Source organism: Colobus angolensis, unplaced genomic scaffold (assembly GCF_000951035.1).
Source record: "Colobus angolensis palliatus isolate OR3802 unplaced genomic scaffold, Cang.pa_1.0 Scaffold309, whole genome shotgun sequence".
Lineage (NCBI taxonomy): Eukaryota > Metazoa > Chordata > Mammalia > Primates > Cercopithecidae > Colobus > Colobus angolensis.
In genome coordinates, this window is record NW_012116366.1 from 2,479,701 (window position 1) to 2,504,449 (window position 24,749).

General features: G+C 44.4%; 1 protein-coding gene across 2 annotated transcripts in view; it reads left to right on the forward strand.

The window, feature by feature from the left end:
• Positions 1–24,749, forward strand: part of SPTBN1 (spectrin, beta, non-erythrocytic 1) — a 216,446-nt gene that overhangs the window by 168,707 nt on the left and 22,990 nt on the right. For both annotated transcript variants that reach the window (XM_011950583.1, XM_011950584.1), the window contains 15 exons: positions 155–342; positions 1,342–1,459; positions 2,673–2,831; positions 3,805–4,107; positions 5,857–6,010; positions 6,693–7,563; positions 7,651–7,788; positions 8,616–9,372; positions 10,306–10,508; positions 15,442–15,532; positions 20,694–20,840; positions 22,013–22,276; positions 22,919–23,143; positions 23,620–23,709; positions 23,886–24,167. In XM_011950583.1, coding sequence (XP_011805973.1) covers positions 155–342; positions 1,342–1,459; positions 2,673–2,831; positions 3,805–4,107; positions 5,857–6,010; positions 6,693–7,563; positions 7,651–7,788; positions 8,616–9,372; positions 10,306–10,508; positions 15,442–15,532; positions 20,694–20,840; positions 22,013–22,276; positions 22,919–23,143; positions 23,620–23,709; positions 23,886–24,167 — 3,990 coding nt within the window. The remainder of the gene's footprint in view (positions 1–154; positions 343–1,341; positions 1,460–2,672; positions 2,832–3,804; positions 4,108–5,856; positions 6,011–6,692; positions 7,564–7,650; positions 7,789–8,615; positions 9,373–10,305; positions 10,509–15,441; positions 15,533–20,693; positions 20,841–22,012; positions 22,277–22,918; positions 23,144–23,619; positions 23,710–23,885; positions 24,168–24,749) is intronic.

Below are 24,749 nucleotides of genomic sequence, written 5' to 3' on the forward strand. Positions count from 1 at the left end.
AATGCTTGTGCCCAGGTGCGGCCGAACTGTTTCAGAGCCGGCCAAACTGTTTCGAAGCCGGTCATTTAGTGTGCATGCACTCGTATAGGGTTGCAATCGTATTTAACTTATGGAGCAACATGATCTTTTTAATTTTTCTATCCCTTGTTTACAGGTGCTTGATAATGCTATTGAAACAGAAAAAATGATTGAAAAGTATGAATCACTTGCCTCTGACCTTCTGGAATGGATTGAACAAACCATCATCATTCTGAACAATCGCAAATTTGCCAATTCACTGGTCGGGGTTCAACAGCAGCTTCAGGCATTCAACACTTACCGCACTGTGGAGAAACCACCCAAGTAAGATGCAGATTATAGTGTGTGATCATTAATATGGAAAGACACATCACTGTAGCCAGCAGACCCCTGTGTTCTGATTTCTGTAATCTCATCTCTTAACTGAATGCCTCTCAGTAGCATGTCCTACTTCTTTTCATCTGATTCTGTGTTGCTGAGATTTATGATAGATCATGCTCTCTCTGAGCCCTTCCCAATAGAAATGTACCACTGACATACAGGATATATGAGAATTCTAAGAAATGGTACAAGTCCCCAACCCCTTATCCAAAACCATTGTGCCCAGTGTGTTTCAGGATTCCATAATTTTTGGATTTTAAAAAAACAGCACAGCTCATTTGTTGTATATTACAAGACCCCAGATGGGACTAAGGCAGTAGTCTATAAGCCCAGTAAGTATCTGTAGCAAAATGTGTAAATATTCACATTACATTAGATAAAGACAATAAATAATTTCGTAACAGTTCAGATCAAATTTTGCAACCCCAAAACAGTTTGATTTTTTTTCATATCTTTTTAAAGTTCATAATTGTTGAATAAGGATTGTAGGCCTTATCTGTTGCTTACCGTAGTTCCAAAGTCATGTTTTCTTTTCTGAAAACGGTTGCTTATACCTTGGTAAGGTCTCTGAAACCCATTGAAAATTACATTAGGTAGACATTTGAAATAATCCGTGTTGAGTGCATTCAGCTACACTGAATGAATGAAGTAAGTCCATTGTCCAGGATTTAGGGTTTAAAGCTTGACTGAAGTCAATACAAAGAGTATTGCATGCCCTTGACACCCTCAAATATAAATGTCAGCAACAACAACCAACTATGAAAAAATTCCACACTTTGGTATGTTTCAAGGTTTGTAATATATAGCCAATGAGCAACCTCCTGATGTCTCTTTGACATACATTTCACATAAGTCAGACCAGAGTTAAATGGTTTTTAAAATGCATGACTGTGTGAAATTTTTTTCCTCCAGTAACAAATGAATGCTTTCCCCTGTGTTTAGATTTACTGAGAAGGGGAACTTGGAAGTGCTGCTCTTCACCATTCAGAGCAAGATGAGGGCCAACAACCAGAAGGTCTACATGCCCCGGGAGGGGAAGCTCATCTCTGACATCAACAAGGTAAAGTGGATCTGGACTCTGCATGGGCCCTGACCTCCTGGAGGCTTCAGGTTCTATCAGGCGGTTTCGACTGCTAAGAGGACAAGAGACTGGAAGGGGCTGTCCCCACCTGCTGAATTGACAGTTGGCAACTGGTACTCAGGTGTGGCAAAGGACCAAGCAGACAATGGTGCCGGGCTAGGCTGCTGGAGGCTTTGGGGGGTAATACTAGATTTTATCAAACCAACTTTGGCGCAGGCTATACACCTTGCTACTCAGATACATATCACTTTACTTCTCATCTGAGGCAATTGGTTCAAACATCTGTAAATTACAGAAAGGAGAATTGAAATTTCATGTGTTTGGAATCATAGTGGTTGTGAGGCTTAGGATGTTGGCTTCTTCCATTAGAGAAGCTGTCAAATAAGCAATTATTTAATCATCATGCCTATTATGCCTGCAGTTATAGAAATTCACAGCAGGCATTATTTCCAATTAGAAAGAAATTTGAAAATTCTAGAACTCTGGTCACTTGTACACAACTACATTCCTTTTTGCTGCTCATTAAAGAAAATTTTTTTTTAATGGAGACAGGGTCTCGCTGCAGCCCAGGCTAGTCTTGAACTCCTGGCCTCAAACAATCCTCCCACCTCAGCTTTCAAAGTGCTGGAATTACGGGCATGAGTCACTGCGTCTGACCCCACTTAGATTCCTTTGAGTGGAATGTTCGATCTTTTTTTTTTATGTGAAGAAATACATTTCATACGAATGAATTTAATGCAGACAGTAGGTCAGGATTTTGAAAGAAATTTCAGATGTTTAAATTTTTTTAAAGTGGCTCAGGGTGGAATGAATGAGAAATTCGTATGAATTCTTAGAAAAATCATGTATCTTTTTTATATGATCAAAGCTATTTAAGATAATTTATTTCCTCTTAAAGTAAGAGGTTTATAATTTACTTATATTGCTTCATATCTACAGTTTTGTTTTCCAAGTACAACACAGAATCTTTAGATTTAGATAACGGAAGAGCGTTCCCATGAGGATACACTGAGAGAAAAACCCATTTTTTTCCTCAAGGCTTGAGAGTCAATGATGGTGGGAATGGGATTTCCCATTCAAGTTGTCAGGTTTTTTTGAGAAATACTAGCTGTTGACTGTAGCCACGGAAGTTTCCTTCAACACTACAAGAAACTGTTTGTGTTTGTGTATGTGTGTATTTTCATTTTTGTAGGCCTGGGAAAGACTGGAAAAAGCGGAACACGAAAGAGAACTGGCTTTGCGGAATGAGCTCATAAGACAGGAGAAACTGGAACAGCTCGCCCGCAGATTTGATCGCAAGGCAGCTATGAGGGAGACTTGGCTGAGTGAAAACCAGCGTCTGGTGTCTCAGGTTCTGCTCTTGACATTATTAAAAAGACTGTTCCTGGGGTAATAGAAACACAGACATATGCCAGGGGCATAGGGTCAAAGGACAGCTGCTTATCGACATTCGTTATTCTGGAGGAACTGTCAGGTCACCTTGGCTACTTCCCATGAAGAGGATGTTTATAATTTCTAATATATATTTCTGTTTATCTAACTTTTCATAGATGTGGAAGCAGCTCAAGCAGAGTTTGTTTAGAGCCATTGAGTGTGTGTGAACTGTTCACATTTATAAGTTCTAACAGTTTCTCTCTTTTCTTTAATCTTTGACCAACTAATCCTTCGAGGCAGTTAGACTGGTTGTGAAATAAGCAAAACTGGCTTGCTTTTCCACCTGACTTGATATAAGCTATCACCTGCTCTAGCTTTTCAGTCAGGTACTAGATATGAGCTGGGCTCCTCTGCAAAATGAGCAGTTACTAGTTTGCTTTCAGGAGGGCATCTAAGTTCAAGGCAGAGACCAGTGAGGTGGGAGACTCAGGAGTCAGATTTGGATTTAAGACCACCAGGGATTAATGTGTGCTCAATATTTCATGTCTGTTCTGTTTCCTTTGGCAGGGGGGTGACGGGCAGGGGGCAGGAAATGTTTTTTTGTTTGTTTTGTTTTGTTTTTTTTTGAGGCGGAGTTTCACTCTTGTCATTTAGGCTGGAGTGCAGTGATGCCATCTCAGCTCACTGCAACCTCTGCCTCCCAGGTTCAAGCAGTTTTCCTGCCTCAGCCTACCAAGTAGCTGGGATTACAGGCACGTGCCACCACGCCTTGCTAATTTTTGTATTTTTAGTAGAGACAGGGTTTCACAGTGTTGGCCAGGCTAGTCTCGAACTCCTGACCTCAGGTGATCTGCCCACCTCAGCCTCCCAAAGTGCTGGGATTACAGGCATGAGCCACCGTGCCTGGGTGGATTTTTTATTTTCCTTCTTTTCATTCCATTTCTCTGTAGGACAACTTTGGGTTTGACCTTCCCGCAGTTGAGGCCGCCACAAAAAAGCACGAGGCCATTGAGACAGACATTGCCGCATACGAGGAGCGTGTGCAGGCTGTGGTAGCCGTGGCCAGGGAGCTCGAGGCCGAGAATTACCACGACATCAAGCGCATCACAGCGAGGAAGGACAATGTCATCCGACTCTGGGAATACCTACTGGAACTGCTCAGGGCCCGGAGACAGAGGCTCGAGATGAACCTGGGGCTGCAGAAGATATTCCAGGAAATGCTCTACATTATGGACTGGATGGATGAAATGAAGGTAAAATCTGACTGAAAGGAAAGAGGACAGAGCTGATCCAACCAGCACTCTCTTCATTGGGACTCATTCACTAAACCCCTACATACAGCTGTGTGCCTTGTCTAACTGCCCACCTGTAGAGCTAGAGAGGAGCCACATCACCCATGGGAAGATTGCTAGCTCAGGAATTAAATGAGACATGAAGTGTGAAAAAGTTCAGTAGCTAGAGCTCTGTTTCTGTGATTTACATCTATCTTAGATATATTCCAGTGTAGGGAATCAATCACATTGTGGTTTTCTTTATTTTTAATTTTTCAGGGTTAAACTAACTTACCATTTCATTGATCTTTGAGTGAGTGGTACTACTTTGGGCAGGGGTCCCAGAGAGGTGGTATGGGGAGAAGGAAGGAGTGGTAGGTGCCGCAGAGGAGAGATCAGGAACCAGGCAGCCAGAGTTCTGATTGTGAGTGCCTGAGTTGCCTAATCCTCTTTGAGCCCTCTTTCTTGGTCTTTAAATGGAGATCGTGCTTACTATCTATCTCATCCAGTTACTGCAAGGATGGTCCTCCTTCCCAGGAAGAGACCTGCTATCATGCCATGGCCCTGTACCTGTTCCTGTCCTCCGATGCAGGCCATGGAATGCTCAGCCATGTCAAGCAGTTGTCCAGCTGGAAAGCCTTTAGCCTTGTAGATAGAAGAAAATAGGTCAGTTTTCAGACAGTCCCATGAAACCTCCTTTTGTCTCAGCACACTGTGCTCCCAAGCTTGACCTTATGCAAGAGATTCCCTTCCCAGGATATAAACTGTCATCTGTTGCCTACCTCTTGGACTGTTCCTGGCAGAGGGGCAAGGTCACCTGATACCATCAGTTTTCCCTCCTATTGTTCCAGATTTATGATTTTCTTAGGTCTTGTCTCTCTTGACCTCTCAAAATAGAAACGTTCGTAAAATCTAGCAGAGAGGGACTTTTCATTTTGTAAATCATGATACACATTGTAACTCAGTTGGTCCAGAGACTTCTCAGAAGTAAGAGTGAAGTAGAAATCCCATCTGGTAAGGATGTAGAATGAGCCCCCCAAATTTGGCTGGTTGATGGAAGAAACAAGAAAATATCAGTGGGTTCAAACTTAAACCCTAGAAGTTGCTTGGGGTCTGCTAAGCAAGACAGCCACCTGACCCTGCTCTCCTTATTGGTTTAAAGATGTGGCTTATAAGCTTTTCAAGTAGATTCTTCTCCCATAGATTGTGTAAGTATAGTAGAGGCATACCAATAAGCTCTTAACAGAGGAAAAACATTCACTTACAGGCTCAGCAACTTCTAAAAGATTTCTTTCAACTTTGAAGTGACCAAGTCTATCACCTTTATTTATTTTTTTATTTTTAAGTAGTTGTTGCAGCGGTTTCTTCTTGAAGTTTCAGTTTATATTTTGGAATCTTTCATACAGCACCCCTGCCCAGCCTCCCCACCCCCACCCCTGCTGGCCCTCACCACCTTTTTCTTCTATTCTGCACTTTTTAGTGTAGATTTGACTTGCTTATTCCAAGGTTGGTAATTGTTAGTTTGTGATAGCTCTCCTGACTCAGGTCTTCAGGTTTGATTTGTTTTATTCTGGTTTGTTGACCATCATCTTCCCCTGAAGGTGTGGGGTCCATGGCAGACTAGAGGGAAGGCACAGCTTCATTGCTGGCTCTCTGTTTGTCCAAAGATTACATCATGCTGAAGTCAAGGCTATAGTCACAGATGTCCTTTTGGTTGCTTCTTGTGCACAGGTGCTAGTATTGTCTCAAGACTATGGCAAACACTTACTTGGTGTGGAAGACCTGTTACAGAAGCACACCCTGGTTGAAGCAGACATTGGCATCCAGGCAGAGCGGGTGAGAGGTGTCAATGCCTCTGCCCAGAAGTTCGCAACAGACGGGGAAGGTAAGGATGGCCCATTCCAAGCATTACCTCCAGATCACCAGAGGTTCATACTTACAGAAACACAATGGGGCTTTTGAAGTTACTCTGCCACTATACATTCCTGGTGGGTTTGTCATGGGAGCATGAGATACAGTGGAGTGGCCTTCTGAACACTAACTCTGTCTTGTTTTTCTGGAATTCATATGTCCTTTCCTTAAATACACAAATGCTGCTTGGCTTTGAGTGGCTTGGTGTTTGGCAGTGAGACTTTTGCCAGACCTCACTCTTTCTGGCCATGCACCGACACCCTGGTATGGCTGCTCCAGCGGCTCCTGGTTTTCACAGCTGGTTGCGCATATCTCTGTTTGGAGGATGTTTAGAATGATTTGGTTTTGCTTCATGTATTTCTAGAAATAATTATATTCAATTGCCTTTTTTATATGATTCAAGTGCTTTCTTGCAGGAGGATGATCACTTGGTCTGCGGTTGGGCCAAAAAAAAAAAATATTTATCATTGCCCTCACTGCTGTTCTAGTCAAGATATTAGAAGGTGCTCCATTGCCTTATCACATGGCCCTGCATTTAGATTTAGCAGTGAGCTGGTAATCATAAGTACATGGGATGTAGCTCACGGCCTGTCGGTGAGCCTGCACCCATGCTGAGCTCCATCACACACCTACATTCCTTCCTTGATGTTAAACAGGTTACAAGCCCTGCGACCCCCAGGTGATCCGAGACCGCGTGGCCCACATGGAGTTCTGTTATCAAGAGCTTTGCCAGCTGGCGGCTGAGCGCAGGGCCCGTCTGGAAGAGTCCCGCCGCCTCTGGAAGTTCTTCTGGGAGATGGCAGAAGAGGAAGGCTGGATACGGGAGAAGGAGAAGATCCTGTCCTCAGACGATTACGGGAAAGACCTGACCAGCGTCATGCGCCTGCTCAGCAAGCACCGGGCGTTCGAGGACGAGATGAGCGGCCGCAGTGGCCACTTCGAGCAGGCCATCAAGGAAGGCGAAGACATGATCACGGAGGAGCACTTCGGGTCGGAGAAGATCCGTGAGAGGATCATTTACATCCGGGAGCAGTGGGCCAACCTAGAGCAGCTCTCGGCCATTCGGAAGAAGCGCCTGGAGGAAGCCTCCCTGCTGCACCAGTTCCAGGCAGATGCTGACGACATTGACGCCTGGATGCTGGACATCCTCAAGATTGTCTCCAGCAGCGACGTGGGCCACGATGAATATTCCACACAGTCTCTGGTCAAGAAACACAAGGACGTGGCGGAAGAGATTGCCAATTATAGGCCCACCCTTGACACGCTGCACGAGCAAGCCAGCGCCCTCCCTCAGGAGCATGCCGAGTCTCCAGATGTGAGGGGCAGGCTGTCGGGCATCGAGGAGCGATATAAGGAGGTGGCAGAGCTGACACGGCTGCGGAAGCAGGCACTCCAGGACACCCTGGCCCTGTACAAGATGTTCAGCGAGGCCGACGCCTGTGAGCTCTGGATCGACGAAAAGGAGCAGTGGCTCAACAACATGCAGATCCCAGAGAAGCTGGAGGATCTGGAGGTCATCCAGCACAGGTGAGCGGGGTGCTGCCAGTCACTGGCCTGTTCCTTGTGACCACCAGTGGCCCAGGAAGTAACCACCCTGTCAAATTGCCATTTCAGATTTGAGAGCCTAGAACCAGAAATGAACAACCAGGCTTCCCGAGTCGCAGTGGTGAACCAGATTGCACGCCAGCTGATGCACAGTGGCAACCCAAGTGAGAAGGAAATCAAAGCCCAGCAGGACAAACTCAACACGAGGTGAGCACGCAGCCAGCAGCCTGCCAGCCTCCCGCGTGTGGGGCTGGGGAGGGTGAGGTCACTCACCGAGCCTTGCTGTTGGGAATTTCCCACATGGGGTCATTGACATTGCAACACTGATGTCATGGCATTGGCACCTGCCTTTTGACATGTCCTTGTTTTATAAGAAGTGTCTCTCAGGGCAACATCATTGGTTGCAGGAGGATGATCTGAGCCAGCCCAGCGCCTGCCCCTCTGCACACCAAAGTTAGGGCCTTGGTGTGACCTGTGTCCAGTGTAGAAGGTATCAAGATGACACCTGTGCTATCCATTTTAAAGTAACTTCAGGAACAGGACTCTAGCATGTAATTTGCCAATGGGAAAGTCCTGATTGTCAGGGCAGACCTTTGTTCCACTCTTATCTTTTTGTTGAGTAAACATGTTTGAGTAAGTTGTGGCACCTGGCCCCAGTTTTGAAGGTTACCATCAGTCTTAGAGTCTTAGATTTGGAAAACATTCATTAGGTGGAGTTCAGAGATGTGTAAAATGTGTGTTGCAGACATGAATTAATTGACTCTGGGAATGGATGTGTTGTAATTGCTCACATTGTAGCTCTGTCACACACTCCTCTTTGTGACAGGCTTTTTCCAGATTACATTGCATCCCTGAGCCATTTACATTATATTTGGTGTTCGTAGTCTGAGTGAGATAATTTTCCAAAAAGCATGTACTGAAAGCAAAGATGGAGAAAACAGATAAGCAGCATTAACCCATCACTGTTCCTTTTGCAATCCAGCCGTGGTCGATCTTCCCTTTTTCACACTCGCTCCCTGCCCCTGCACTCACAGGTGGAGCCAGTTCAGAGAACTGGTTGACAGGAAGAAGGATGCCCTGCTGTCTGCCCTGAGCATCCAGAACTACCACCTTGAGTGCAATGAAACCAAATCCTGGATTCGGGAAAAGACCAAGGTCATCGAGTCCACCCAGGACCTGGGCAATGACCTGGCTGGCGTCATGGCCCTGCAGCGCAAGCTGACCGGCATGGAGCGGGACTTGGTGGCCATTGAGGCAAAGCTGAGTGACCTGCAGAAGGAGGCGGAGAAGCTGGAGTCCGAGCACCCCGACCAGGCCCAGGCCATCCTGTCTCGGCTGGCCGAGATCAGCGACGTGTGGGAGGAGATGAAGACCACCCTGAAAAACCGAGAGGCCTCCCTGGGAGAGGCCAGCAAGCTGCAGCAGTTCCTACGGGACTTGGACGACTTCCAGTCCTGGCTCTCTAGGACCCAGACAGCAATCGCCTCGGAGGACATGCCAAACACCCTGACCGAGGCCGAGAAGTTGCTCACGCAGCATGAGAACATCAAGAACGAGATTGACAACTATGAGGAGGACTACCAGAAGATGAGGGACATGGGCGAGATGGTCACCCAGGGGCAGACCGATGCCCAGTACATGTTTCTGCGGCAGCGGCTGCAGGCCCTGGACACTGGATGGAACGAGCTGCACAAGATGTGGGAGAACAGACAAAATCTCCTTTCCCAGTCACATGCCTACCAGCAGTTCCTCAGAGACACGAAGCAAGCGGAAGCCTTTCTTAACAACCAGGTAAGGTTTGTTCCTGCCTTTGCTTCCTTTCCATGAAAGCAGCCCTGGCTGCCTTTTGAAATGTTTTGGCTGGGGCAGCTGATTTAACCCACACCTGTATGGAATTATATGGATAATTTAGAGACAGACTTTTTTTTCCCAATACTCTTGAGGCGCTGAAATCCATCACATTGTAGGGGACAGGAATTGAAGGTTGCCATAGGAGCTGCTTTGCCTTACCAAGTACTATTTGATTTCAACTGCCATTTAGGACATAGTATGTCCTCATAATTGAGGTATTGATCCCATTTAAAAGATACAGTGAGGGCCGGGCATGATGACTCACTCCAATAATCCCAGCTCTTGGGGAGGCAGGGGCAGGAGAATCACGAGCCCAGGAGGTCAAGGCTGAAGTGAGCTATGATTGTGCCACTGCCCTCCAGCCTGGGTAGCAGGATGAGACACTGTCTCTTTAAAAAAAAAAAAAAAAAGTACAGTGAAGATTTTGTTTTTTTCTTGAGACCAATCTGTCTTCTTGCTCTAAAAGGGTCAGGGACTTCACCTGAGGACACAAGGCAGCGATTAGAGAAATAAAAACAGCTGAGGATAGTCACCAACTTCAGGGTTGCTACTGTCTCAAAGAGAGAGTATGAAGGGTACATTACTGTTGCCTTGACGGGCACGTGAGAGGACCCTTGAGGCTGATGCACAAAGCTTTGGTTCCTTTCCTCATTCACTTTGGAAAAAAAAATTTAGAGCATTTAAGCCCTGAGGAAATTCGGTCAGTTACAGTGTCCCACTGGGTTTTTTTACCTCGTAACTTTTAATTTGATGTGATTTAATTATTTCATGTAAGTGTAATGAAAGTGTGAAGTATGTTGCATGGAAATGTAGAACACGGGAAAATGAAATCCTTCATTGATCCGTTATAACATGTTTCTCTTTTTAAATAAGGAGTATGTTCTGGCTCACACTGAAATGCCTACCACCTTGGAAGGAGCTGAAGCAGCAATTAAAAAGCAAGAGGACTTCATGACCACCATGGACGCCAATGAGGAGAAGATCAACGCTGTGGTGGAGACTGGCCGGAGGCTGGTGAGCGATGGGAACATCAACTCAGATCGCATCCAGGAGAAGGTGGACTCTATTGACGACAGGTACAGTTTTCTGAGGTTCTTAAGGGAGACTTGCATGTTGGGGCCCTCAAACTTCTGAATCGTTGGCCAGAAGCCCTTGGGAGTGTGGGCATAAATTTCCCAGTGGGCGGAATATGGGCGCCCAGCAGAATTTCATCTACCCAAACAGAAAATTAGTGAGCCGTGCATGACTGCCTGAGAATGTGGTTCTGGTGAGACATGTACAAGTGTCCACAAAAGGAAAGAAAGCCTGAGAAGCCAAGCTAATTCTTAACTAAGGACCTGTAAGAGCTGCAATGCTGCGTCGCATTCAGGTGTAAGCCATGCCCTTTGAGGACTGACACATGCTTGTATCACCTGATAGGACCCCTGGCGCCAGGTATTCCCAGCTAAGCCCATGTTTCCCTTCATCCATGAGAAAGACACCTGTCAGCAGAGTGGGAAGGGAGGGTGAAGTTGGTCTGTTCTGAGTACCTGGCAAAGCCACAAAGGAACATAATCTGGACTTTTTCAGAAAATTGGCTTGGATAGTGCTGTAATAGGATCTTTTTCATGATGGGAGGTAAATAAGAGCAAAGGTTATTTTCCTCTTCTGCCAGGGCATCTCCAGGATTGGATACACTTTCTTCATTTCTTGTTTAAAATTATTTATTTATTTACTTATTTGTGTGTCTGTGTGTGTGTGTGTGTGTGTGTCTGAAAGATTTCCTGCCTGGCTGGAGGCCAGTGGACTCCATTTAACCCTAACTCTTTGACTCACCCCTTACTCTTGCCTTGCCCTGGTTACTTAAGTTGGAGGCTGGGGCAGATCAGGGGTTGGATGCACTAGCACAGGCCAGTCTGGACCAGCCACTGGATCAGTCACTAGCCTCTGTTCCAGTTTGGGTTGAATTTAAGGGCTTGCTGTGAGACTGATATCATCAAAAAACAAACTCTTCCTCTGTGCCTCTCTTCTGGCCTTCAGGTATATTGGAAAGGAAAAATACTCCTTTGCTTACCACATCCGAGAGGGTTTCCTGGGACCCCTGGTCAGGTTGACTTAAAATAAGATGGGTGGAGAGGGGATGACTCTGTTTCCAATAAAGATTGAACTCCTGTCTTTAGCACTTCCAATCTTTTTTTCTGAGCTGATTCCCAGCCTGAACCGTATGTTCTCTAGGGTGGTATTGTGGAATAGAGCATAACTTACATTAATTATAATTTTGTATCTGTTGCTTTTAAAACAGCTGCAAAAAAGAAAAATAAATCCACTAAACCCTCCTTAAATGAGTGTGAGAAACAGTGGGCAAAGCATTCTTAACCTAGAGGAAAAAGACTTCCTTTTTTTGTAATACTAACTCTGAGTATTTTGTAAATAAGGTATCCTATGTACTTCATGTTAGATGCACACAGCTGGTTTCCTACAGGTGGGCTTGGCTGTTAGGGACATGTGCATTCAGGCAGGCGTGCAGCTGTCTTGGTGCTTCCTTGGTTTCTTTTTATGTCCCCAGTGCTGCAACAGTACAAAGCTGTTGGAAGCGGATGATGCTGTCAAGACTCCTGGATATGAGAAAACATTTCAGCAGCAGCAGTCCTCAGTTGTGGCTTAACCTTCCTTTTGCCCTTGACCAAGAGCCCGGGCTCCTGGTGTTCCAGAGCTTCCTTAGGTTTCCTCAGTTTTAAAAAAGAAATGTAAAAATGACCCTGTACTATCAATAAGCATAATAAAGATGGAAGGAGGGAGCTTCCAGATGAGCTGCCATCAGGAGGAACTACAGTTTCTTATTTTTCTCCACTGATGTTAACTGAACTCTGATTTCACTTTAATGTCCCCAGAGGCCCACAGAACTGAAACTGACCCTAGAGGGTAGTTGTCTGTTATGAAAACACACACATTTGTGAGTTCCAGGTGTTGTAGGAGCACAAGCTAAGTAAACATCTAAACCTTCAGATCTAATCCCCGCTCCTCGAAACATCCTGACGCTGTGGTGAAGCGATTCTCCTAGAATGTAAAGTCATTATAATGTGCTTACATTCAGGAAATCTCCTGAGCTGTTGAAATGAAAGAGTACCAGAACAAAGACACTGACTCTAACAGATGTGGGTGGGGCATGAGTGGCCTTCAGAGTGCCTGTGAGTGGGGAGAGACTGTCCTCAGCCTGCCCTAGCGGATGTGAACAGGGAGGGAGGGAGCTCCTGGCCAAAAGGGAAATTCCAGCCACAGCACAGTTCGTGGGGAACAAGGAACAGTATCCAGCTTCATAAAGCAAGACCCTCTCTCACACCGGAAAACAGGCTTAAAAATTACCCAGTTGTTTCACTCAGGCACCTGGGGTTCTTGACTATTCACAGAAACCAGAACACCCACATCTGCTTCATGTGATGAGGGAGCTTTTTTGAGTCTTCTGACGGGGAGAGAACGTGAGAGATGGAAAAGCACTCTTAGTTCTGTGGAAGCTACAGCCTAGTTTTAGAAGGTCCTTCTCAGGCCCTTGCCTATAATTGAATCCGAGATCCAACATGGAATTTCCTGAGTTTCACTTCCTGTGAATGATGTCCGTTGCACTAGTAAACCATTAAGCCACACTCGCTTCTTTTAGTGTTTTCTGAGTCAGCGGCAGTCCCAGATGCCTGCATGGCTGTGTTTCACACCACACAAAGGCCATTGTCACACCTGCGCATAGATCGGCGTCATTTGGACATGTGATTCTAAATCCTTGCCTCCTCCTTCCCATCTTGATGGTCTCACTGTAAAAGAAAGGCTGCCCGGGCAGGTATCTGCTGGGCATGCGTGAGAGTTGATTATATAAGAAACACATTCAGGATTCTGTCTGGTTGTATTTCTCCCTTAATGAACCTTTCCAGACAGTGTTTGAAGCTGCGTTCATTTCTGTTATTTCCGTGAGAGGCGAGGCTGTGTGTCCTGTTGTTAATTTCCAGTATCTGGGATTCTTCCCTGCCACTGTAGGACTTAAATGAGATGCCATGCCGAAGGGAATGGAATCCTTTATCCCTTTGACTAGGGGCAGGACTCCTGCATTTGTCACTAACTCCAACTCATATTACCTCCTTTCTAAAGATTTGCGTTCTTGAACTCCCCTCGAAATAGAATTGGAATTTGAGGGAAGGGAATTTCCTTTTGACCTTCGTAACCCATCCACATTCTTAGATGACTAATTCTTTTTAGCCCAAATTCACTAACAGTCTTTTTTTTTTTTAATTTAATTTTGGTCTCTGATGATAGATGCAATGACATAAAATGTCTCTGGCCTTTATTATTTTTTGTTGTTATAAAAGCAGTAAATGTCTAACATTTTCAAGGGGAGAACTACTGCCCTTAATCCCATCTGTAGCATATGCCATTTAAGTGTTTGGCTTGTAACCCATGCGTTGGAGTTTTGTATCGTTTAATATGTATAAACTCTTTTCATTTAGCATTATAGTGTAACTATTTTTCTATGTTTGCATTTTGCCTATGTGGGGTAAGCATATTAAAATCTCTTTTCCTGATGCTATGGAACTCCTTTCAACTTAAAAAAATTAAAAAGGTATTATTTCTATCTAACATATGCCTAATATTTTTATTTATAACAATTGTATATAATACTGTAATTTACATAATATAATTATATATGATGTTATAACATGTAAATATGTATAATTTCTACTGTTCTGTAGCCACTGGTACCTGCAGGAGCTATAGGGGCAGAGGGCTTTTTCCTTTGGTTCTCCAGGCAGACGACAGCTATGACACTGCATTGTCCGCAGCCACTGAGGGCCTGTGTAGTGCATGCATCTCTACTCTAACATCTTTCTTTCTCCTGGGGAAGTTTCTTCAGACACCAGTCAGCAGCACGTGTTCACCACGCTGCTTTTACTCAGCGTGGTGGAGAATCCAAGGCTATATGTTCTTCCTCATCCCTGCCTCAGGGTTTGGCGGATGGAGGAGAGACCTTGTGCAGGCACAGGCAGTAAGAAATTGCTCTACGAATCAGATTGGAAACCCAGCTGTCCTCAGTTGCACTCTTCCTTTATCTGTCTTAATACCCTGAATATAGACTGGCTTTCTTGCTTAGGCAACTCAGGAATATCAAGGAAGTGTATGTATGGCAGTGCTTCTGAATCCTTAGTGGGTCCTCCCCTATTGGAAGTAAAGCTCTCCCCTGTTGTGGTAGAGCCACTGGAAGACAATCCTTTGCTAGGCATTCACGCTGCTCTTTCTCAGTTTCCAGTCTCTGAGCCACTGGATGCATGAAGGAAGTTTGCCAAAGAATGCTGGCACCTTCACAGCAGATGGGGAAGGAACCAAGTAGGGAGTGAGCACCCCCTTTACTTTAGCGTTTACGAAATTCAGCAGCTCTTTCTAATTCTTACAAGTTATTTATTTAAGGTTTTGTGTTTTAACTTATTTGAGCTTTAACTACCCTTATCAATTGATTAAAAGTGGAATTGAGTTAGTATGTAGTCTTACAGGTCTAAAAATTTTCATTCCTTTTTGTTTTATTTTTGGTGAGTTTTTTTTAAGATGAGAAACTGTTTATCAGGAAACATTTGTTTAAAGCCAGTTACATGATTATATATATTTTCTTAGCCTTGTATGTGTCATCCAGTTATAAGCTTCTTGAAAATAAGTTTCCAGTTCTCCCCCGGTGCCTAAAATAAGGACTTGTACATAGCGTGTGCTCGTATTTTTTTCTCAACACCAGATTAGGAGGCACCAGATTTGTATAGATCATTTGACAGTATGTTCGGCCTGTTGTGTAGTTTGGGCAGGTATTTGGGTCTCTCTGGGACTGCGGCTTACTCCTTTGGAGGATGCTAAAATCTCTTTATATTGTCTCTTCACATTATTGAGAACTGCAAGCGAACTCTTTTTAGCGTAGTTAGAAATTCAGGGAAGAAATTGATTTGTATTCTGTATTTCAAGATTCTCTACTTTCTTCTTTAAAAATTATTTTTGTTACCATTCTAATAGACATAGGAAGAATCGTGAGACAGCCAGTGAACTTTTGATGAGGTTGAAGGACAACAGGGATCTACAGAAATTCCTGCAAGATTGTCAAGAGGTATGTTGCTTTTTAATCCTTCCGTTCCTGGATTCCAGTAATAGCAATTGCCAACCAGCATTTAGCACAAGAGCCTTTTGAATTATAAAATTAATGAAACCAGAAATCCATAGCACCCATTTGACTCGCAGGCAGGGATATGTGGCACTTCGTCAGTTCTCCAGCCTACAAGTTACAGCTTAATTAGATCATTATAATCTAGAATATTATATTAATAGTATAGTACTCCACTGTTCATTACAGTAGCCACCAGCCACAATGTCTTTATGGTTGGTTGGCTATTTCTTTTTAAATTAACTATAATTAAATAAAACTAAGAGCGTAGTTCTTCCATCACTAGCTATATTTTAGTGCTCCATAGCCAACTGTGACTAGTGGCTACCATGTTAGACAACACAAATATAGAACATTTCTATGGTCAAAGGAAGTTCTATTGGATATGGATGTCCTAGAATATTGTGCAACCTAAAAGCATTTAGTGTCATGTTTTCACTCTTCAATGTACATTTCAATGGTATGGAAGGAAAGAACCAAAGGGAACTGAAACTGGCTATCAGGTAGGAAGTGGAGATTTTAAAAATACAAATTAGTTTCTTATTCACTTAAGACCTTCATCTATCCCTCTTTCAGGCTGTATCTAACATGCAAAGAGCAGTAATGCTGATTCCAAGCACCAAGTTTTAACATGTGGTATTAATCTGATGATCACTGTACTCCTTCATGCTCTTCTGATACGTGCACAAACTTTGAAATCTAAAGTTGGCCAGAAAAAAGTAGTTTCTCTGCACACTAGTTGGAGAATAGCATCTAGCTGATTTCACATGTGAGTTCATGAGCATACCATATTTCTCTCTCTGCCGGAGAACAACAGACACTCAGCCCTCTCTGGTTTATTAAAATAAAAATCCTCAGGCAAAAATGGGGTGAGGAATATCCACACAAAACTGCAGGAACCTTGATGGGGCTAAGAGTATGGGGGTAGAATCAGGTCATATGCTGAGCATACAACTCCTATCATCGCAGACACCCTGCACGCAAACGTGTGACTGTGCATTAAAAGAAATACGGCTCCAATGACAGCTGCGTTAGATCACGTATAACAAAAGCAATCCTTTGCATCCGTTAAACTGCTGTCTTACTGTGAATCTTGCAATATGTTCTTGCAGCATAACCTTAAGAAGGAAAGCCCCTAAACTATAAGCTTAGGGTCTGTCAGCTTTAAGCACCACATTGATGAATCTAGGTCTCTGGGGGATTTGCCTGGAGCCAGACAGGCTGAAGACAGGAGTGCCTCTTCTAAGTGACACGCAAGCATTAGTAACCCATTTGAATAGGATACTCATTTACAGAGGCATTCGTGTTCCAAGACAGGGCATAGAAGAGAGTAATGGGATCTAAAGCTAGCTATATGGAGTTGGCCTAGTGTGCTGCAGTAATACCAGTTGCCATTTTTCACCATAGGGAGTAAAAGGGATGAAGAGGTGTTTGCAGCTTGGACTGTGCATTTCACAGATTGGTAGTCCCTGTTCCACCTTGAGGAACCATCAGTGACTCCCTGTAACCTCAGCCTGTACTCCTGGGGATGGGGAGGTCAATGGGATCCCACACTCCTGCTTTTAAAGGGCAAGTTAGTAAGATGAAATTCATTTACCTAACCATGGTAAAGCTAAGGTTAAATCTGAGAAAAAGAAGGCCAGGGAGCGAGCACATGAGTGGCCAGGGAACCCTTGAGAGAAACTCATTTGTATTGGAAATTTCGAGTCTCTTATTTTCCACTGACATATGTAGATTTCACAAGTAGACATATATGGGAAAATAAGTACATAAAGTTTTAGTTCTTCCCAATGGAATCACAGGAAATGGTCAGTCTTAATAGGTCTTTAGATCTGTGTTTCCACTTGCTCTAAATTAGCATCCCTGGTTATGAGGAGTTCTCTCCTCCACACACACCTTGGCTGAGTTCCAGTGATTGTGAGGCATGCCCAGGGGCTCTGTCTTCTGTGACTTCTCCTCAAAGGACACAGGAAAGTTTAGGTGGGGCTTTTTATGTCGAGGAGATGATTTGCATATCTCCATGTGACTGCTCTGCCAACTCATCCTGGTTTATCCTGTCTTCCCTTGTTCTGCCTGTCTGTCCTTGAGCCACATTAGAAGTTAGTACAGCCATAGTGCGTGTGGGAGGTGTCGTGTATCCCACACCAGCATGTGTAGTCTCTGCATGGTTGGTGGAATTTAGGTCAAGCTTGGGGGCTCTAAAACCCTTGGTATAGTACTATAATCAAAAGGGTGATACAGTCGTTGGCTATAAATTTTTCCATCATTCAGCCTTATTAAAATGTACCCCTTTTAAGCCAGAATCTTTTGAGAATGGTGTTTGTGTGTGGACCAGCCCTGCATTTGATAATCTACCTGTCATTCTGGTAGATATTTACAGAGCACTCAGAGGTCAAATTTATTATTATTACAGGATGTTGGTAGTGTTCAAGGTATGGGGAATCCAGGGGTTTGTCTCTTTTTTCGGCTTCCTTCCTTGTTGGGTGCCTTGGCTAGAGAAGGTGTGGGTTGTAAGATCTACCCCTGTTGCCACCCGCGTAAACACCGCCTAGATGAGGACAACTATTGTACCAGCAATACAGTATGTTGGCATATACAGTATGCTGGAATGAGCAGGGACCCTCCTATTCCCAGTTACAGTGGGAAGATAGAAACCATCATCATCTTTGTAGTGTTTTTGTTTTGTTTTGAGACAGAGTCTCTCTCCGTTGCCCAGGCTGGAGTGCAGTGGTGGGATCTCGGCTCACTACAGCCCCCACCTCCTGGGTTCAAGCGAGTCTCCTACCTCAGCCTTCCGAGTAGCTGGGATTCCAGGCATGTGCCACCACACCCAGCTAGTTTTTGTATTTTTAGTAGAGATGAGGTTTCACCCTCTTGGCCAGGCTGGTCTTGAACTCCTGGCCTCAAGTGATCCACCCGCCTTGGCCTCCTGAAGTGCTGGGATTACAGGCATGAGCCACCGCACCTGGCCTGTAGTGTTATTTTAATGTGATATCCTGAAAAATGAATGAATGATTTTAAAGGTGTTCCTTTTTTTGTTGTATTTCCTCACACTATACCACCTATTTTCTGGAACTGATTTTTATTTTTCCAGGAAGGCAGGCAGTATGTCTACATGTGTCTGGTGCAGGGATGTGCGTTAGTCCTTTGCTGTTAGCTTAATTCAATGATCAAAGTATTTTTTCCTTACCTTTTTCCAATCTGCACAGTGTTCTTTTCTGCAGAGAATGAGTAAATTCTTAAATGACCTTTGTAAATGCCCACAAATAATAACTGTAACTCTGGCTCCAGAATGCTGATGAACTAGCAAGTTCCATAGATCCATTTCATTGTGCTGTATCGCATGATGCTTTATCTGTAGGATGATGTGTTCAGCAAAGAGCAGATTTGTTTATAAGCCTCTGATTTTTATGTAGCGCTCCCTCTCTCTCTCTTTAATCCCTCTTGGGTAGGTGGTTATGAATAGTGAAAATATGTGAATGTCCTTGGCACTTGGAATCGATAAATGCCTTCTATTTTGTGTGTATGTACAGAATACAAGGAAAAATTTTGTCATTCAGTTTCCCTTTAACCTCTTTTCCCCTAAGATTGAATGGCCATAGTCTTTCAGATTTAGCTGCCCAGAAAACTGGAACATAGATAATTATTTCAAAGTAGGAAGTGCAGTGCCTTTATTGTGTAATACATCCGTTGTCTTTGATGACGAAGGGCTTTATGAGATTTGCTAGTTTTTCCCTCAACAGAGAGTGACATCAAAAATCTCACTACCTTTTGCTTTTAACCCCCTCCCACCCTCTGCCCCCTGTGCCATTCCCTGCATGGTGAGTAGCCCGAGAAGGGTAGGGACAATACCCAAGAGGTCACCCACTTTCAGAGCCGGGGGGCTCCTGTGACCCACATCACTCTCCTTGATGTCATTTCCAAAAAACAAATCTCTGGGGGAGCCTTTCCTGGCAGCAGCCCACAGCGGGAGTGGAAGGGCCTTGGAAATGTTAATTCTGTAAGTACTTCTACTGGTTTTATGTGCCACTTCTAGATCTTTGTTGATAGAACCATGGAGGATTTAAGGTGCCAATTTGTTGTGACAATAACTGGTATAAAAGTGGGCTCCTCACGGTCACTCAGGAGAAGGGACATGGTCCCTTCAGTTGGTTGCTTCTGATTCCAGGCTGGCTCTGCATTCTTTTGTGTATCTTCAGCCTGGGCAAACAAAAAGCTCTTCCTAGGTTAGCACAGCAAATGGAGTGGGAATCAGAACTCTGGCATGGCCATTACAGGCAAGCAGTAGTGAGTCAGGGCCGATTCGGGATGGAAGCCAGCAAAAGTGGGTCTGGGCCTGGCGTTTGGCTGACCCCAGTAAGACAGCTCCTTTCTCAGGTCTGTCAGCGGCCTGCAGCCTTTGTGTGGCTCTCCAGAGTTCAGATCCAAGCGGACATGTTGGGTCTCAAAATCAAGTCCTGTGAAGTGTTCTTGGTGTGAATGAAAGGTTTTTAGAGAACTTGAGGCTATAGAAAAAGAGGTGAAGGTGACTCAGACTTGAAGGAGACATTGAAAGGGCATCATTGTTGCCTTAGTCCTACAGTGAGCAAGTTATTTATGCTTTTTGGCATTCCCTTTGATGCACCCGCAAAAAGGAGGTTATAAATAAGTAGTTTTTGTTTTGTTTTTTTAAATAAAAAGAACTAAAAGAGTTAGAAGGATTGCCAAATGGGGTAAAAGTCAATCATGATTAACATGGTATAGCTGACACAGGTATTTGGAAGAGAAAAAGGGTCGTGTCTTGGACTGGTTAGGGCAGAATTTTAAACACGGGCCTTTTGTGGGGAAAGCCAGTTTTGAGTGCCAAACAGTTTGAAAGCTAGCTTATAGAGCTTTTGTACTTCTGGAGTGAATGTTAGATAATAGTTTGGAGCAGAGCTCAGGTACAAGCTCCATCTAATGGACACCTGTCATGACGGGTCGGAGTTGTGAAGTTAAATATTTGGTTGTCTGTCACCATGGAAATGTGTATAGTATGCATAATATGACATAAACACAACCCTTTGCAGTCGGAAAAAAGGCTGATGTCTAGGATCACAATCTCTGAATCCTTCTGATCTTTCCCTAGCTGTCTCTCTGGATCAATGAGAAGATGCTCACAGCCCAGGACATGTCTTACGATGAAGCCAGAAATCTGCACAGTAAATGGTTGAAGCATCAAGCATTTATGGCAGAACTTGCATCCAACAAAGAATGGCTTGACAAAATCGAGAAGGTGAGTTAAAACATTTGATGTGGCCATGGTGAGAAAACAAACAGGGTAGTAATAACCTCCTTTTTATTTAGCACATTTTCCAGCACATCTGAATCTTATCTGTACATTTACGTAAGTTACACAGCCAGTAATAGCAGCTCCCTTTGCACTTATGGGTTCCTGAATTCAACCCATCAAAAGGGAAAAAAGCAGAAACCCAGCCAGATAGTAGAAAATGCTTGATTTATCTTAGAACGGATATTAGGCATTTAGTTTCTGTCATGCCTCTCATCTGCTGTTGCTGATGGACTGTGAGCTCTCGTGCAGGGATTCCACTGTCTCGATCATATTATTTGTGTTGCACCGTGACAGATTGCACATAATTTTAAATATATACATATTTTTAAAAATTCCTTTTTCCTGTGAGACTACTGTATACCAGGCACTATAATAATTATTATAACGTGTAATTCTGCCACAGAGAGATCCTGTGCAGCATAACTGAAGATGAATGTGGAGTTCCCCACCCCTCCTTTCTCTCCTTTTAGACTTTTTAAATTGTTTCAGATTCTTCATGGTTAAAATAATGTGTTGGCAGGGCATGGTGGCTCACGCCTGTAATCCCAGCACTTTGAGAGGCCAAGGCGGGTGAATTACTTGAGGCCAGGAGTTTGAGACCAGCTTGGCCAACATGGGGAAACCCCATCTCTATGAAACGTACAAAAATAGCCAGGCCTGGTGGTGTGCGCCTGTAATCCCAGCTATTGGGGAGGCTGAGGCACGAGCCCAGCAGGCAGAGGTTGCAGTGAGCTAAGATCACGCCATTATAATTCAGCCTGGGTGACAGAACAAGACCCTGTCTCAAAATGATAACAATAATAATAGTGTGTTTTATATCATCTTTGGTCATGGAGTAGAGGGGATGAAGTCAGGTTATTAGCATTCAGTATTCCATTGCCTCAGTTGAAACTGTTTCCGCATGTAGCATTTATTGCTTCATTCCCATGAAACCCATGTAATGTATGCAAGCTAGGCCATTGTTGATTTTATTGTGCAGTAACTTCATGTGGAAATACTGTGTGTGTTGAATGAATGGGTAAATCACAGATCAGATGTCCTAGGTTTGTTTTTCACAGTGACATTTTTTCTGTAGCAAACTGTTTATTTACAACCATGCTGGTTTTGTTTTCCAGGAAGGAATGCAGCTGATTTCAGAAAAGCCTGAAACAGAAGCTGTGGTGAAGGAGAAACTCACTGGTTTACATGAAATGTGGGAAGTCCTTGAATCCACTACCCAGACCAAGGCCCAGCGGCTCTTTGATGCAAACAAGGCCGAACTTTTCACCCAGAGCTGTGCAGATCTAGACAAATGGCTGCACGGCCTGGAGAGTCAGATTCAGTCTGATGACTACGGCAAAGACCTGACCAGCGTCAATATCCTGCTGAAAAAGCAACAGGCAAGTGGACAAGCCATCATGGACTTGGGTTTGTTTGTGTTTTACAGCCATAGTCCTTACAGTCTTTTCTCACTCACTGCATTCTCAGGAGTCCACCTTCCGTGGGAAGGCATTTTTAACCCAGAAAAGTACTTGCTCTAACAGCATCATACAACATTTCCAGAATAGAAAGATACCTGTCCAGCCTAGAAAGACACAGTATTAGGAGTATTGGGTGTCGGCTGTCTGTGTATGGGATTGATAATTTTCTTAGTTAATGATGTTACCGCTATTTAACAGTTAAATAAATACTCATCTCATTCAATTCTGCATTTTACAATGAAAGAAATATTCACATACTTTGTTGTTTAACATCTTGATTTGTGACAGTTATCTGAGTTGTTCAAGGCACTTTATAGATAATAAAAGTAACTGTTTATATTACATCACTGTAGAGGACTTTAAGGGCAAATGAATTTACCTCAAATTTACTTGAAAACAGTTCCATTGATGTTGAAAAAGCTAATCAGTGGCAGAATCTTCCAGTGGCTCCCATTGCTGGCTTTGCAGTGTGGCCAAGTCCCAGGCCCAGCAGTACTGCTTAGAGCCAGTCACTGCAAAAGTAGTCTCTGCTGAGCGCTGAGGCTGCTTCTTTACCTTCAGATGCTGGAGAATCAGATGGAAGTGCGGAAGAAGGAGATCGAAGAGCTCCAAAGCCAAGCCCAGGCCCTGAGTCAGGAAGGGAAGAGCACCGACGAGGTGGACAGCAAGCGCCTCACCGTGCAGACCAAGTTCATGGAGTTGCTGGAGCCTTTGAACGAGAGGAAGCATAACCTGCTGGCCTCCAAAGAGATCCATCAGTTCAACAGGGATGTGGAGGACGAGATCGTGAGTCGACCCCTGCTGTACACATGGCTTTTCCACAAGCCCCCTTGCCTGTCCTAAAGCCCATGTTCTCACTTCTCAGTCAACCTCACCTTGGGCCACATTGGCAAGCTGAGCTGTCAAAGTCCACGCTCTGGATGGTCTAAAGTTTCTTTCCCTTTTCACACTAAGTGCAACTCCATTGTGCTGCTCACGTTATCTAGGGATACTCTAGGATTTTAACGGCCCTAAAACAGACTTTTTAAAAGTAATGAGGACTCACAGTGAGTCTGATCTTGAGGATGAGGTAAAGTTGGAAAGACTCTCTCTACCCTTGTCTCGGAGAACAAGGGCATGCTTCCCCAGACAGCCCTCCCGAGGGGCCTGAGCACTCTCTGAAGCTCACCCTTGCTGTCCCTCACTGCCCCTCACCGCTCTTGTTTCTGTCATGTATTTGTTCCTCTGAGTGGATCTGACCACTTATTTACAATTTTTCCCAGTTGTGGGTTGGAGAGAGGATGCCTTTGGCAACTTCCACGGATCATGGCCACAACCTCCAGACTGTGCAGCTGTTAATAAAGAAAAATCAGGTAAACCTTTCTGCTCGGGCTATTTCTATCTGATAAATAATTGCTCTAAATTATGAGACTGAGAATGGCAGAGAGTTTTGAAGCGTTGCGATTTCTTTTTGGCCCTAACAGCTTGACATAAGCACCAGACAGTTGCCATTTAGCAAGCCTTTGTGTGTGTTTTCTACTCCCTCCAGACCCTCCAGAAAGAAATCCAGGGACACCAGCCTCGCATTGATGACATCTTTGAGAGGAGCCAAAACATTGTCACCGACAGCAGCAGCCTCAACGCTGAGGCCATCAGACAGAGGCTTGCCGACCTGAAGCAGCTGTGGGGTCTCCTCATTGAGGAGACGGAGAAACGCCACAGGCGACTGGAGGAGGCACACCGGGCCCAGCAGTACTACTTTGACGCTGCCGAGGCCGAAGCCTGGATGAGCGAGCAGGAGCTGTACATGATGTCAGAGGAGAAGGCCAAGGTGAGAGGAGGCGGGAAGCATCCCTGCCCCAGGTGAACCTTGGATTTAAACCCTGAGCTTGCTTTCTGCTGGCGGCTCTGTCTTCATAAAAACTTCCCTTGTAGCCTTTGAGTGTTAAGGGGACACCATGTGCATGAAGGTGTCTGAAGTCCAGCTGCTGTTTTCCCTTTGGTGCAGCATTTTCTTAATCTGAACCCTAGTGTGCCATTAAGACCAGGTTCATCCCTTCATCTTTGAAATATGCCAGAGTCCTTCCTGCTGTCTATTTATAGGTTCCCTAAACTTTACAAAATACAGGATGGCTTGGAGACAATTTGAAAGTATTGCAAGGTTCCTCCTGGAATGCTGTCACTTACATAACTGATGGACCTTGAGGAATTCCAGTGAACCAGGCACAGTTGGTCTGCCCAAGCTTTTCTCTGAGAGGGGCCCTGCTCGTTCTGTGTCCTCCTTGTGTTTATCTTCTGCACAGGTTTCTGTGATCCAGTCCTTATGAAAGCTTTTGGAACACTTCTGTGTTCCACTGTCCATACCGTACCTCTGGAGTTTTTCTTTCTACTGATCCTTCCTCCTACCCTACTG